At 27.9% G+C, this 17,533-nt stretch overlaps 1 protein-coding gene across 3 annotated transcripts in view; it reads right to left on the bottom strand.

The window, feature by feature from the left end:
* Positions 1–7,730: 7,730 nt before the first annotated feature.
* dpr18 (defective proboscis extension response 18) overlaps positions 7,731–17,533 on the bottom strand; it is a 118,299-nt gene continuing 108,496 nt past the window's right edge. For all 3 annotated transcript variants that reach the window (XM_088184263.1, XM_088184264.1, XM_088184265.1), the window contains 2 exons: positions 15,279–15,382; positions 7,731–8,405 (listed from right to left, as the gene is read on the bottom strand). In XM_088184263.1, the coding sequence (XP_088040389.1) occupies positions 8,263–8,405; positions 15,279–15,382 (247 nt within the window). In that variant the 3' untranslated portion in view covers positions 7,731–8,262. The remainder of the gene's footprint in view (positions 8,406–15,278; positions 15,383–17,533) is intronic.

Below are 17,533 nucleotides of genomic sequence, written 5' to 3'. Positions count from 1 at the left end.
AAAGTTTGTCAAAGCAAATCTTTTGGTATGTACATAGTTTGTGTGACATAGAACCTGATGTAGTTAAATGGAGATTTATTTTATTTAATAAATAATAATAATTAAACCCTAGGGGATGTTCTTACGAAAGAGAGTAATTATTATCAATTCGCAAAGGCACCATAATCCTTTTTAAGGATTATCATTTTATTAAGCACAAATTATAAAATTATGGTTTTATAAAACTGTAAAGATCAAAGTAAATTTTATTTTAATAACTAAATATTCGCCATCGAATTTTAACTTATTTAATAACAAAACATTATATACTTATAATTAAATCTAGCCTTTTCTAATGTACCATATAGTTTAATTTTTAAATTAAGAACTATTAAAAATATAATCATTTATGATTTAGAGCAAAACTAGAATCTCTGCTTTAATCTGATATTATATAACCGAAATATTACCACAATATAATGTGAGATTTTGCTGTTGTCAAAGATGATTAACATATAACATTTTCATTTGTGTGTGTGTCGTGATTTTAATCAAAGACTAATATTAGAAGTATTAAGATTAGAGACATTTTTAACCATGATATTAAGATGAAAGGCGTCATTTTAGCTGAAAAACACGCACAATCAGCAGATATGCTATTATTAAATCTTACTTGTAAAGATTTTTGTCTTTCTTTTGATTAGTCAAAAGACAGCAAATTTATCTACTTGTTTAGTAATTGCATTATATATATCAAGCACTTTTATATCTGACTAAATATTTTTTAAACAGAAGCTATTTTTAGGTGTCACACAATTCAGTGAAGTAGGCAATACTTGTCCAGCAATCTTTTTTAGCAATTAAGCTTCGAAGTGATTTTGCTGTAGACTTTACAGAAGCATTAGGCTTGCAGCTAATTAGTTTTAAACTTTGACAATAGAAATAAGTATTATTTTACTTATTATAAAAAAATATTATTGAATCAAAAAACAGATTATTGACGAAGCTATATATTATCGTGGTTTAAATTTTTATTTATTAAATTTGGGTATTAAAACACATTATTACTACTATATTTTGTGATAATCCAATACCATTTAATAGTCCCTTGTCTCCGGCAGCGTTGGGGCAATACCAAAACGATCTAAAAGAAAAATAAACACACAACCCAAAAGAGTTATTTAGTGTACCGAATTCGTTCTTTTTTAACATTTTATTTCACCCGCACTAAACATACAACCGGATATTTTTATTTTTATTTTCTCTGAGAGAAAACAAGCGACGGAGTCGCCCTAAGTGTTCGACACTAATATATTTTTCCTCGGGTGATTTATATCGGAACACACCGATTGATTTAATGCCCAGGGCTGGAATAAGAAAAAAAGCATAACACTAGCAGTGGAAATACGATTCGCATTTCGCAACAATCGCTCTTATCTGGGACCGACGTCCCGCGGGACACCTTTCGGTTCGCCATTCCCGAAAAGGCGAAAGTCGTCGCTGCTGTGACTAAAAAGGTTCAAAAACACGTACACCGACAGCAAGAGATAAATCTAAAGTGTTGTATCAAAGGTTAAGAGTGAACGAACGCATGTACGCATGTAACGCTACACACGTTTAATGTAATTATGTATTAAGCTTGAACGAGTCATTTTTATATTTAATGTGAAATGTCACATAAAATATTAATAAAAACAGGTTTTCGAAAATAAGGAACCTTTTACAAACATTTGTTTTCCAAACGTGTTTTTTTTTATTTCATTATAAAGAAAAAATGACTCTTACTGCTTATTTATATTGCTGGAAAATATTTTAAAATTAAATTAATTCATTTTAGTTATATTGCTTGGAGGTTAAACATTCCAAATGTTAACGTATTTTTTAATATGAATTTAAAAATAATTTCTGTTTAGAATTTTTTATTTTCGGATTATCAGTGTCGAGAATATTTTGTGTCCGAAAATTTCCGATCTGGAAAAATTGCATAAAAGGATTGAAAAATATGTTAAAGCAATAAAAAATAGTATGGCATAAAATAGTTTTCCAGGATGTGAGTTAATCTATCGCGATTTCTATAGTGCTTTTGTACTTGGAGTATCAGTGGGTTTAACAGGAGATTTCAATGCTAGATACATGCATTGGAATTGTTTCGGCGCAAATCGATCTAGGAGCAATGAAATAAATAAGTATGTTTCTATATTTATTTAATTTAATTATTTTATGAAACTAATACTCACAGTAGTAAGTAAAACCAAATAATTCTATATTTTGTTTTCGGATTTTTAAACCTGGGTAGTATGCTTGTATGAAAAATAAATACCAGAAGTTTATTTTCATTATGTATAATTTACCACAGCAGATAAATAGCGTTAAGTTGTATTCCGTAGACTAAGCGCTTGTGTAGACGTTAAGATAGTTGTGATTAGCTCTAAATGATCTGGTAATATCTCTCGTGTGGATTTGAGTTTCTCTCGGTTTGCTTCAAATGCTATATTTCTGTTTGAGTTCATCTCTGAACATATTTTGTATTAAGTCGGTTTAATTGTCTCTTGATGTGACAAAGTATCGCATTTTATATATCTCTAATGAATCACAGATACGGATGTTGGTTGGCCAATTGCATTGCACTAAATATGTTTCCGTCTTAAACTTTAAGTTTTTTGGTATGAAAAAGTAAAAAAGAGATACGAATGACACTTCACATTGCTACTAAGATTTGATAAACGTTATGCCAATAAAAAACAACAATCCTCGCATTCAATTTTGATGTAGCTAAATGAAAAATAATTTAGTATAATAATAAATATACATGCACGTATATGTTATAGTAAAATCTTTTTATTATTGTCTTAATTGTAGTTATGAGGTCTATTTCTTGATTAAGTTTTTATTACTTAAACGTGTTTATATTATTAAATTATTAAAAAATTATATATAATAAAAAAAAACACTGCGTTTGCGCTTATAACTCCGCCTACGTTCAATAAAGAAACTCGATTGCATAGTGTTACACATGTGTAACAAACGCCGAGCCATTTTGTTTTCAGATTATTCCGATAGATGTCTCTGTGCGTGTGATAATTCCGTTTTAAAAAAAATCGTTGGGTGCAGATGTGGCACATTTTTAGAATATTCAACATTTGTTTTCATTGGTGCAAATGGATATAAAACGAAATAAAATTAATTTAAATACTCCAAAAATGTTAGTCTACTATTGTTTATTTATTTTTAATATCTATTTTTTGTGATAATTGCATATAATAGAGACTGTTCAATATTGACTAAGAGGAACAGATGCAAAATGCCGAAAAGCAATGGAGTTTCACAAACAATGTGAGAAAAATGTAGTGTGGTCTTATGTTTTAATAAGAAGAAAATTTGCTTTATTAATTTCCACTTGTAAATATTTTTTGTATGTTCTTAATTTTAATATATTTTGCTCGCGTTCTGAATGATGTTGCATATTTACAACAAGCATTTTTTATAAATATAATCCACAAATACGCCTACATATTTTTTAAATTAGTTTTGCCGTCATTTTTAACCTAATATTAGTAGAAAAATAATTTATTTTTAAATTTGGAAAAATTATGCATTTAAAGGCTATAGTATAAGTGAAAAGTAAAATTTCAAAGATCGTTTATATTAGAGATAATAAAATAATGGTTTTTGTGTAGGTAAGACGCATTGTCTATTGCGATTTATACGCCCAAATTGAGTAGTTTTTCTGTTTTTTTACAAATGGTTAGTAGGACGTTTGATATTTTAATTATTACGGAATTACTTAGCATTTAGTATTTCCCTAAATTAATAAACATTTTATTAAAAAAATTTTTATTACGTTGTTATAAGCTTAAACTGATCGGTTGAATGACATTAACAAAAGTTAAAGGTGTAGCTGGTTGGACCCCCTCTGCATTTAATTTTCTTTAAATTATCATTGCAACGCATATTAAGATATCTGGCCATCTTAATATTAGTGTTTTGTATTATAATATAATTTTTCTAAAATATTATTTTAATAAATTTTTAGCATATTTAATAAATAAATGATTATATTCTTTGAATTGATTTTTCCTCTTATGTTTGCAAGTGAATGTCTTAATTATAAGGAAAACATATAACGTAAATTGTAATGTTTTGGTTAATAGCAAGGTACATAAGTTACCTATCTAGTTTTGAAAATATTTGGTTTAACTTTATTGCATGCTTTGTTTTCGTCAAGTTTATATTTAGATTAGAATCTTAATGCTTGTTTATATAATGAGAGACAATTACTGTAGTTCTGTATTTACACAAATAATATATAAATACAGGAGTTTTACTTGAGTAAACATCAGATTCCTGTTGCCGAGCTTTAAATGCTTCTTTGTATTGTACAAATGCTGCTATAATTATTTTAATTAAAATAGCACATTTTCTCTAGTCGCATAAAAGTGTGAATTAAACGTGTAGTTTTAGTTAATTTCTAATTGTATCACATAATACATATTAATCGCTTAAATCTGTATTTTGTAACTTGGCTAATTTATAAATAATAATCAGATTTGTGAACAAAGGCCATTTATAATATTATTTTTTAATTGCATATGTATCTTTTTAGTTTTGTAAAGTTAAATTAAATACATAACTTTGAAATGGTTTTTTAATACATAAACGCTATAGAAATTATATATGCCAAGATATAAAATATTTTTAGTATATCTCAACTGGAAATTTATTGACCATTTGCTGCACGCATGACCCTACGTAAGTTAAATAATTCAAATTTATATCGCACGGATTTGTAAATATCTCCTTATTATGCCTATATAAGTTCCTAAAATGTCTAGAGAAAAAAAAAAAATTTTTATTTAATGTATTATATATTATAAATTTATATTATTATATAATATAATACATACGAAAAGATATTGCGATTTGAATATTAAAATTCAAGGAGAATATAAATCTCCATATTTGAGTATCATACATATATATACATAAACACTTATTTTTATATTATTCATATGCCTTAATGCCGTATATTATATAAATGCTTTTATATTTTAATATAATTCCGAGTCCTTTATAACCATATTTTTGTGGAAAAATAAGCACTGGAAGTATGTTGTAATATATAACTGAATGTAATGAAAAGGCTAAGGTGAATTTTCCCTGCGGGACACCAGGAAATTTCAGGTGGTCCAGTAGGTCTCTTTTTAAATTTTCTTTTGTTGTTTTTTGGTGCTGGCTGTTGAAAAGCTGTCTGAGAAAGTTCTGGTGTCTAGCATTGAATTCAATCTGAGCTTTGAAACTAAGTATGCGATCTATTATGTTCTGTGTTCGTATAATACACGGTGAAACACTTTTTGTTTTCTTGTGTGTGTTTGATCACGAGTGGTGGCTTGTAATAATAAACAAGCTTATAAAGTGAAAAGTGCCATTTGATTTTCTTTATGACCTCTAATCATATTTTTGTTAAAGTATTGATAGTATCCATGCAAAGTATCGTTGAACTATAAAACACGTTAAAAAACTATTTTCAAGAGTTTGTCTTTGGGCCGATGGAAAGTGATTTTTGACGACGTATTAAATTCATTTCTGTTAGTGCTATGTGATTTATGGTCTCCAGACAATAAAGGAAAAAATAAGCGCTTTTCACGATATTGGAATGTGGCTTTGAAAATAAGTTATTATTTTCCCACAATATGACGCTTATATTTATAAGAAGGACATCAAATGAAGCTTGTGTTATATAGTAGATATATTAAGTACATAATATATTAAAATCTGTGTTTAGGGGCGAAGCGAATGATATAGGATGTCTCAAAATTAACGCAAGATTTGAATTAAATAAAAAATACATTTTTCAGACTTTAGATTGTTATTTTTTTACTGAATCTAAAGTACATAGAATAGGATTATTTATAATTATTATTTATTTTTACTTACCCTAAACTCTCAGCTGTCAATATTACTGCACAAATGACGGCAAATTCAAATCTTGCGTTAATTTTAAGACACCTTTATATGGTCTCTTGGACATTTGGCCGAATGATTTTTTGATTAGTAAATACATTTTTGATTTAAAAAAATGGATAAGTAAAATAAAAATAATTATAAGCATTACAAATATTTATTGTATTTATTTTATTTAATATATAAAATATATAAAAAATGTGAGGATAAGAAATAAATTATTAAAAGGGTTAAAAAAAAAAGAGAACAATGATTTAAAGATTGTAGGCAATTAAAAAATAAATTTTGATGTACTCATTATATTTCTCAGTGACATACTTTAGTCTTGCTAAAGATTTGTTACTTCTTCTTCGGTTTCTTTAATTCTACACTTGCTATTATTTGCTTAATAGTAAACTCCAAATCAGCTCTTTTTTTACTTTTGAAACCAAACGGAAAACAGCGGGATGATTGTTTGCTATTTATTATTGAAGATCTTGTGAACTTCTGTCTGATTTTTTTTTAATCAAATTGATTTTATTTTATTTTTAAGTTAAATTAATTATTTTCTTATTAACACTTGACTATTTTTCAAATACTTCTACACATGTAAGAGCTATATCTTTGTTATTAAACAAATCATACTTCTCTACTCATGCATTAATTTCTTAACGGCATTCGAATCAAAGCAAAGTTTTTTCATTTTTTTTTATATGTTTGAGGTACGATTTTATTTTGCACAATAAGACTACAGAAACTTAAGAAAATCCATTTGGACCGCAATTGCATATTTTGTAGCAATTGTATATATCATTTGTATTAAATTATTTGCTTAAGGGGTGGTCAGCCATAACGACTCAGTGGCTGTAAATAATCATGTTGTTTTTCTTTGTAAATAAGTACTTTCCACACGTCTCTATGACTACTATGACTAAGTATTGTCGTTATAGAGTATTTTTTATGAATGAGTTTTAAAATGTATATAAATATCTTATATCTATTATTGTTTTACCCACTAATATAATATTTGATTTATGTATAGCTTTTGTTCGTATTAAAATTTATGCTTCTTTTAAGACGTTTGGTCATTGTTTGTAATAAAATAACAAGAAAAAAATATATGCATCATCGATATATATATATGTATATCTATTTAAATTTAAATACTAATATTTACCCTGAATTATTTAGCAGTTCTATGTAATTTAGGTATGTATTTGAATTATTTTAGTACATACTATACCATCGCCAATATGTGTTTATAATAATATATATATATATATATATATATATATATATATATATATATATATATATATATATATATATATATATTTAAATGCATACCATAATTAAAATGACGTTAAAATGCTGTGTAAAATAAATTCTTAAATAAAAATATATCACGTATTTCAAGCTAGAACATATCTGCCACACAACTCATAGCAGTGAACTAGCATCTCTGTTTTGATTCAATTGATAGATTTATATGTATCACGTGAAGATTACAAAAATATTAATATTCAAAAGGATTTATATTATCTGATCTGAATAAGATTGTAATTATGATTGTATGTAGTTATTATATAGAGTATTTAAAGTAAAATTACAAGAATCGAAAAAAGTTAAATTTTATATTTGGTTGTGAATTTGACGGAATGTTTGCTCTAAATTAATTCGTAGATTATTAAAATAGAGTTATTTTATTTTATGCGTAACGTTTTTGTGTAACTTAAATCAAAATCTTATTATTATTGTAATATGTATGTTATATAAAAAGGGTAAATCGTGTCAAAAAGCAAACCACGCAATAATTCATATTTATTTATTCATTGAAGTGTCACACAAAATTTCAATATTATTATCGATATATACATGGCGATTTGTATTTCTGATAACGTATATTAAATATATATGTATGTATATTTATGGACATTTTTTATTTATAAATTCAACACATTCGATAAAGATCCTCAAATATGAAAATTAAATATCATATACATTACATATATTTACAGAGTCAAACTCGTATAAATGTATTTACAGTTAAAATTTATTTCTCTCATATAACAGATTATATTTTTCCATTAATTACTAAACAATGTGATTTAGGAATTAACACCTAAAATAAAAATGATGTGTATGTTCACCTTAAGAATATGTTTTTTTAAATATTTTTCGTTTTGTATTATTTAAGATTTTTTCTTGTTTAAAACACTTTAGAACATTTGTTTTTTTATTAAGTTATTTTAAATAGTACATATCACGGTTCGCTGACGGAAAATTTATATAAATATACTTTGGTCCTATTTTCCGTTTACACACTTATGTATCAGTATTTTTTTATATGTTGCCCAGTGTTTGTATAGAGCTCTTCATCACTCCGTACAACAATGGAACAATGAAACACAGCGATGTAATGTGTTGTGCCATGGTTCTGGATCCTTGATTCCACGTGTCGTGATGAACGGCAGCTTGAGTTTCACCTGAGGATAAATAAAATAAGGCTTACATTACATGTTTATTCAATTTAATATAAATGATAAAGCGAAAACCCTTTAAGAGGTTTATATAAATACCTCAATAAAATTTGAAACAAAGTATCATTGCAAATATTATTTTCATTTTAAATTTTAAATATGTAGGCTCATTAATCACGTATTCTTGGATTTTTAAGTTCAAAGTAAAAAAATATAGCGGTATAGAAACAGAAGGAACGTTAAACTGACGAAGAATTGGTGTTTTTTGTTTTTGCGATTCTTTACACATATTTACAAATATATAAACTGTTTATTTTGTCAGATAAATTTTGTCAGCGGCGTGGATGACGTTCGGACGGCGGCTGCTGTCACGTACAACCAGCATATTTGCGCGCGATCGAAGAAAGTGCCAAATAATCGCAATTTTTAAACTGTCATGTTATTAAAATTACGCTATTGATAATTATAAAAATTTATATAGGCACTCACTAATACAATATCAATGAAAACTTTTCGGTCGTAAATATTCAATTTACGCAAAATCTTTGTCGGCTTTTGTAAAATGCCATAAGGCATAAAAACGATACTTCAGAATACGAACACCATATGTGTGGCTATCCTTGAATTTGTCCCTATCGATTCTAAATAAGAATTCGTTATGGTGTGACATTTATATAAACCGATCTTAGAAAAGATTTTCTTTAAACAAATCAAGTACCGTTAATTATTTTTTATATGAAAAAAATATAATAACGATATCTGTTAGAAGAATATACTATTAAAAATATAATTAATCCCTTTTGGTGCCCTAAAATATTCAAAGATGTCAGTGAGAGTCTGTTGAAGATCGAGTTTCATAAAACATGTTACCATGCGTCCCACTGTAGCATGTGGTATTATAACTTGACCACGTGACCACGATGCAGCGCTCGTCACGCGTGTTATCCATAGGACGCCTACGCGCATACTGAAATTGAACCGATTTACTCGTTCTAACTCAGTTTGCGACGCACCATATCATTATCTCTCTCATTCTCGTCGCTTAACACGCGAGAGAACGAAAGAGAAAGAGCAGCTCCGACTTTAGTCTCTTTGCCGATAATGTTTGGAAGCGCTTAAAGCTGGCCAAGTTGACTAAATTACCCCTACTTTACTTCCCGTTCTCAGTAACCTCGGACAACTTCCGAGAGATATTAGAGCAGGCAGAACCGAATTTGACCGAAGTAATCCACTATATTCTCCGTCCTTCGCCAACCTTGGCCCATCTTCTAGAGCAGTGGTTCTTAACCGGGGGTGCGGGAAGATATATTGGAGGTGCGGGAGAAGCCCGTAACAATATAAATTATTAAATATCATTTATTAAATTTTTGATAATAAAATATTTGAAAACTACAGTATTTACCACAATAACGCGAAAGTCGGGACCACGTTATTGGGGTATTGAAGCTCGTACAAAAACTGGGATTATGGGTTTTTCGCAAAAAAAAAATACGTAAATGAAATATGTCGTTGCTATGCATGCGATCACCGACACATACATAGGCAGTCGTTGATCATTGTTACACCGGGCGCGTATTGGCAAAATGTGCCGATCACTAGCACACACGAGGACATAATAAGTGCGAACGAGTTAGGTAGATCTCTCCAACAAAAGATAGTGATGCTGGGGGACCATCAGTAGCTCCAGACCGGGAAACCAACCGCGGTCGTCCATCGGGGCGACCCAGGTTGATACTGGAAGCGGACCATCGGCCCTGTCGATGAGAAACATGTGCTCAAGTGCTAGGGTCGCTATAAGCCGAATTTGGCTTACACACGACATGAGGAAGCGGGTGAGAGCACCCGGGGACTGTCGTTTCCCTTTCTTACTCTCTACCTAAGTCTACTATTGTTTCTGTGTCATCGGCAGTTTGTCGAGAAACCTCTTGAAACAAACACGTTCACGCATTTAAACATCCGATTATGAACATTACTACCTATTTAATACATTATTTATTGGTCAGCGACTCAAGCCGAATAGGATACATTGATAATACAAACGTAAGAATTTTTCTCACTAATTTGAAATAATATTTTGGTTTTTTTTTTAAACGTTATTTCTAAATAATTTAATTGATTATAGTGAACCCTACTATGTAAAAAAAATGCCAATAGAACGACAAGTATACTAGTTATGGATTCACTTGTAAAACAGAAAAAGATGGTACGCAGGCATAATAATTTTAAATCCTAAGAAGTTTAATTCATAAGCCTCACAAAAGTTAATATAATTAATATGCATGTTTGCAAAAAAATACAATAATTTTAGATTTTTTTAATATTTTAATAAAATTACTAAAATGTTAAACTTATAGCATTTTTAATTTAGAAATATATTGCGTATTATATTAAATAATAATTTAAATCATAAGTAATAAAAAATTAGTTTTTAATTTTTACTTATAGAAAAAAATGTTATTGTCTTAATAAATCAAATATAAGTCTTTTTAATGCATCTATACTATAAAAAATAAAATAAATGTCGGTCACAAGAACTTCTCGCAAACAGGGAACGGTAGCGACTTGATATTTGCACATATTAGTCTTAGGTCAACAGTGCTATTTTAAACTTTTGTTATACTGAATAAATATTGAGCTTAAATCTATTCCGGGCGAAGCTGGGTAAATAAAGCTTAATACATATAAAATTTGAGGCAAGCAAAAAGTAATTTTGATATTAAAAAAAAATGACGTTTTAAAAAAAACTTCATTGTCATTAAAAAAAAAATTGAAAACTGGCCAAATATTACTATTTTGCGATTATAACTGTTGTAGTTTAAATATCTAGATAAATCAAAAAGATCATAAATAAGTACATCTACAATTAAAATAAGCCAAACAGATTATTGTGTTAAAAATAGAGAATTTTTTGTTATGAGGGTGAAAAACGAATTTATAAGAATTAATATATATAACCATCATTAGTGATGAAATACTTAAGAAAAAGTCTTTTAAATAATTTTCCAACTGTTTTCCAATTCGATTCAGATTAAAAAAAATCATATTATTTTCAAGCAGTAAAATAAAAAATTTAGTATGTTATTAATTTAAAGACGACAAATATTAAAATATGTTTTTATATGAGATGAATCATATGTAATTTAAATCTAGAATACCTAGTCACTAAACTTGAGTTTTTCTAAAAGTTTGAAAGAAAAACTTTATACTACAATACCATACACATTTGTCCCTTGAGGTTACTAAGTTCTGATCCTGATTTATATTTATGGGGATATTGTCAGATAAAGATGTGGATATTTATGCCACGCAATAATAACTATTAATGAAGCAATACTCTGGACCGTATTAATAATGGTAATGAACGACATTTTGTTCAAACGCATGACTCGAGTTAATAAAAATTCTATACTAAGACTATATATTAGGTTTTAGCCAAGAGTAATCTTATATGTGTAGGTATATATTACAATTTTATACAAATAAGAGCCTAAGGTAATAAAAACTGTTAGATATATTTTATTATCATTATCTTAATAATCATTTTTCATCCTTGACGACTTATCGTAAACCTTGGCTAAGTGAATAGAAAATTTTCATCATCGACGAAAGTATTTATATTTAAAACACATTCTCCTAAACTGTAAGAAAATTCTGCAAGGCAAGGGGATTAGGAAAATGATACTTGGCGATGCCGAAAGGTAATCATTTGTCGGTCAACCGCCTATTTGTGCAAACATAAATATTTTTGGAGTCATTAATGGTCGTTAATAAAAAGCAAAAAATGCAGAGGATCAAAATTGAATCCTTGTGGTACTCCAGACGAGCGAAATACTCATTGAGATGACTTTAGTAACTAGATAAATAGTTAACAAAATAGTTTAAAAAACGAATTTATTTAAATTTTGAAGAATTAGCTTATCAAATGCTTTTTGCAAGTATATATAGATTACATTAACCTGGCTTTTAGAATGGAATGATTCTTAACCTCTTATGCCTTTGAAAGGCGCAAGAGGTTAGTGATCATGGAACGACGCGGACGAAACCCAAATAATTATTATTGATTATTTAATTAGAAAATATGGTACCAATAATTTAATAATAATTACTTTAATTATATTAGGCTCAAAAATAAAAAGTAAAACATCTGTATACAATGATGTGTTTTAACTAATTAAAGGTGTTTTCCAGTAGAATTTTAACTAGATACTTATTTATCACTGTATTCATGTTTTTAAAATTTAATTAAGCTGTGTACCGTATTTGTTCACATTTTTTTATATATTTAGGAAGACCACAAGTAGTTTTAAATAATTTATGCATTTAATCAGACAAGCTAAATTTATCAGCACGTCACCAAGTTATCGTCTCAGGAGATTTTTCAACACGTGTTATATTTCACAATAAATGTTTATCCATAATAAATTTGCAGTTCTCCTCAAAATATCAAAATACCAAAAATTAAACATTAAAAAAATGTTGCGCCATATTTGACAATTCTATGTATAAATACAAACAAATTAAAATAAAAATATTCACATTTCACAAATAAAAAAAATAAAAATACATAAAGTTGCACGGTCGGTTCAGTAACCACATTTTTTTAATCTCCATTACCTGGTTTGTCTGACTAAAAAAATGGAAAAAATTAAAAATATCCCAACAGTATCGATTCCGGCAACGGTTACACGGAAAAGAATGTGCTTTTTTCCAACGAAAAATGTTTTACGCCCTCCATTATCCTCGCTTCCCTTTCTCTTTCCATCTCTTTCCCTTTGGCCAGCTAATTCTGTTTGTACGTCGCTCTCACCTCACGTTCCCGATATAAAAATCTCAAGTGTCTTTTACGTGAAGTAACACGTTACACGGACGAACCGTAACTCGCTTTTTAAATTATTTTTTTCGCCGCACGCTCACAAAGACCCTGCCATTAAGGCGGAGCGTCTTTAAAGTATCTAGAATATACACGACTTAATAATAAAGTTCATAGAAAAAATATGCCTTTTACATGAAAAATAATAATTTTAAATCAAACCTACGGATTTCACTTTTTAGTCCAGCATTATTTTGTACATATAAAACTATATAAGTTAAAATAAATATAAGGTATAGTAATTAATTTTTTTAAGTATTCAATTTAAAAGTAATTTTATGTTGAAAGTATTTGTATTTTCATTGTATGGGTGAAATATAACTTGTTTAAGCATACGATGTAATTGGAGAGGATTTGGCTAATTAACACATAATTCCGTTCTAGCGATTTTAATTGTTAAGGTTTAAACCACCTATCATAAATAAAATGTAATTTTAACGATCATTCCGTGTCAAAATTAAGACTCACATAGTATTTTTCACAATAACGAAAAATATATCTCATGACTAAACCAATGCTGTTTTAATTTAAAATATTTCACAGATCAGCTAAAAGCACTATTATCCCAAAACATTAATCACTCATAAGTATTGTAAAAAAAACTACACTTAATTTGAAAAATTATGTGCACTGGACAATACGTACTACCCTGAGCATAATACTATTATTCTTCTACCATTAGGTTACCGATCGCCGGAGTAAACACATTTTGCGGGGATATTTAAGAAGCGATACAATTGTCCTGCAAACATCTTCATCAGCGATTGTTCGAGCTGTCTCGAATGAGCTTATAAAAAATGTACAGGGACACATCATGGGAGATGCCATGGAGTCACAGCAGCAAAAATGAGTAAAGGCACATCAGTGGATCGTCTAGAATCATCACACGAAATCACACGATGTCTTCGATATAAACATATACATCTGGTATATATTCATGGTATGTCAAAAGTGTTTTTAAAATTGGCATAAGTAACATCTTTTCAATACATTTTTTTTTAATATTATTTTAGAAAATATTACATAAGTGGAGGAATGTAACAAAGTTTTAAACTTTGTCTCGCTTATAAAACTATTTTGGTTTAGAATACATATAATAAATATTGTATTATACAACACTGCATGCTCTGGCGTGACCATAGGGACAATTTGGATTATGCAAACGTTGTAAAACTGACGTCTGAAACTCCAGAGCTTGATTGATTACCCAGAATTATAGCGATAAGCGTCGTTAACTTTAAAACCTCGTTTAAAGTTTGCGTGGTAAATTATTTATGATGCTGTGTTATGAAATATAACACTGCGGTGACAAGAAGAATACTTTCTAAATTCACGTTCAACGTTAAACGTTTCTGAAATTTAAGATAGCATCTTAGATATTGTATGATCGTTAAATATTGATAATTTTAATAATTTATTGCCATTTAAATAAATTAATTTACAGCTGAGATTGTATTACTTGAAATATAAATGACTCTTTCGAGATTTATCTAATAGCTCTAATGGTCCATTTTTAAAAATTGGAAATTTTACTGTAAAACATATTTTTGTAAGATATTAAAATACTAGGTCTAAAATGTGAATATAATTAGAATTATTTTTTTATAATATATAAAACAATATGGTCTCATCTATTTAAAATAAAGATGTAAAGAAACTCTTAAGCTCATGATGAAAAAACTTTGTAAGCTGAAAAAAGTTGCGTTGACATAAAAATTGCAAAAACAATGAACTGTGCAAACATACCAATTTTATGCTTTACGACAAATGTACAGAAATTCTTAATAATATTTTTCGTCATATATATACTTTTATTGTAATGTAAATTATTATTTAATTTTATTTAGTCAAGACAAATAATGCTTTAATAAGAACAATTTAAAAACATATTTTTTATATAGATAGCTTTAGAGATAATTAATGATTTAATTAAATCATATTTTAGAAATAAAATAATTTAAAAAAATAAAAAGGCTTGTGATTGAAATAAAATGGTTAATCTTACTTACCACTTAAAACTTGAACATGCACCACAACCGTTGATGTGTTCAAAATAGAACACGAATAGGCCCCACTGTCCTTCTGCTCAGCCTGTCGCAGTCGAAACGTCGAACTGTCGGGTCAAAAATACACAGATTAGGTCATTTAACGACAAAGCTTTCGATTAGATTTCGATTTTGGTCGATTTAACCGTTCGCTTAACCGACGTTTTAGCAAACTGCTTAACCGACCGCAGTACCACGTAACATTAAGCTATTGGTGCTAATTGAATTTTCCAATAATTGCCGGTGTGTATCACTGTATATATTGTATAACGTTATATAGAAAACTAGATTACATCCTTGTAATAGGATATGTGCGAATTTCGGGGTGGCATTAGCGAAATTAACTTTGTAACGATTATAGTTAGTTGTTTAATGGTTTTTAAGCTGCGTTAGAAATATAATTTCATATGACTTTTGCTAATAATCTTTTGTGTGCTTGCTATAAATATTAATTTAATTTATAAGTGACTTATGTCTAGAAAATTTAGATTCAAATCTCATATGGAATCTAGTGCTACTTAATTTTTTTCGTGTCTGAAACATTAAAATTATTGATTATTATATAATTTCAATTCTAAGCAGTTTCCTATATTTTCCTAAGCTCACGAATAAATTTTATGATAAATGATTTATATAAAATCATTGTATAGAAAGTTTATTTTATAGATCTTGCTACTCCGTACTATCATTTACTTTGATTAATGCAACACTACCTAGACAAAAAAATTCAAAAGAGGGCTATCATAATATTTTATATATTAAAAAAATGACCGAGAGGAGAAAAAATGTAATATCTTCAACTTAAAATTAAATTTTTAAGCAATAAACATCACAAATAATCTTATATAAACAATCTTGAATTCATAAGTATATTTTCAGTATAAAAAAATAATTATACCAGCTCTTCCAAGTACTTTTTTATTATCAAAAAAAAAATTGTAATGCCAAGAAAAAAGTATGGTCGCTGCTTAATAATATCTAAATTTAATCATGTTTGACGTTTATCGATCTATGAATTTTAAAAACAATAAAAATACAAAAGTTTAATTTATCCTCATTATTTTATTTTTATTTACTAAAAGGTTAGAAGGTTATGCTTTTTGAAACTCTATAAAATAGGCACAAAACTTTTATAGTGTTGACACAAAAAAATTTACATTAAAAATATATATTCATAATTCTTTTTTTTTAAATAAATAAAAAAATAGTTCCAAATAATATATGATTATATATTTGCACAATAATAAAATAAGTATCACAAGAAATTAAACTGTATTATTTTATTTGTATTTTATGTAAGTCAGTGCCATAAAATTTTTCAGTGCCAAAAAATACAATCAAGAAATACTAAATAGGTAGTGAGACACTAGACTGACTTAAATGACTGAAAGTATATTTTAAACAATAACTAATTTTTTTCTTTATGATATACTATTTAATTATAAACTAATAAAACAGCTTACAATCAATAAATTTTACTATGTACGACGTATCCATTTATTTAAATTATTTACTAAAATATTAATTTGTAAGATATGGTAAATCTAGGAAAACCTAATATGTGATAATCGATCGCCATATGTGAGATAATAAAAGGTTTACTGCTTTACTTTTTTTCCTTGTTGCAGGTTTTACTGTGATCGGCCCTGATAAATAGGTATCCTGAAAGTTCTTTGATTTTATTTTGGAAAAAATCACAGTATTTTCATCCACATTCATAAAACAAATTATTCTTTTACTAATTGAAATCCATGTATTATTAATATTATTCTAAACATTTCCAATGCGTCTCTTAAAAACAATTAGACCCACATAATTTATATGAGACACCTTCATATTTTGCTTTAAAATAAGTTTGTGTTTGTTTGCTTTTATTTAAAAGCCATTTTTAGGTAATTTTAGTTATATTGAACTATTCATAAAACACAAAAAAACCACAAAGCCACCTACTTTTGATGGATTAATTTTAGTTTTATTTTTTCAATATATTATATTCGAATTTCGTCGCTTGTTATTTAAAAAGCATATTAACCCTATAATTAGTAACGGCAAAGAGATGTTCCGTGTGTAAACTCACACCCTGCTAAAAGTAAAAACGGCATCATTTATGTATTGACAAATTTAAGGGTAGGCAAAGTTATATCCTTAAGGAAGTATTTACATATTTACAGAAGGTTATAATGTAAAATTTAATATTTTATGTCATCTTTATTTTACAT

This window comes from Plectrocnemia conspersa, unplaced genomic scaffold (genome assembly GCF_051122295.1).
Source record: "Plectrocnemia conspersa isolate PC_06_02 unplaced genomic scaffold, ASM5112229v1 ptg000004l, whole genome shotgun sequence".
NCBI classification, from domain to species: Eukaryota; Metazoa; Arthropoda; class Insecta; order Trichoptera; family Polycentropodidae; genus Plectrocnemia; species Plectrocnemia conspersa.
This window is presented reverse-complemented; position numbering and strand designations above follow the sequence as displayed.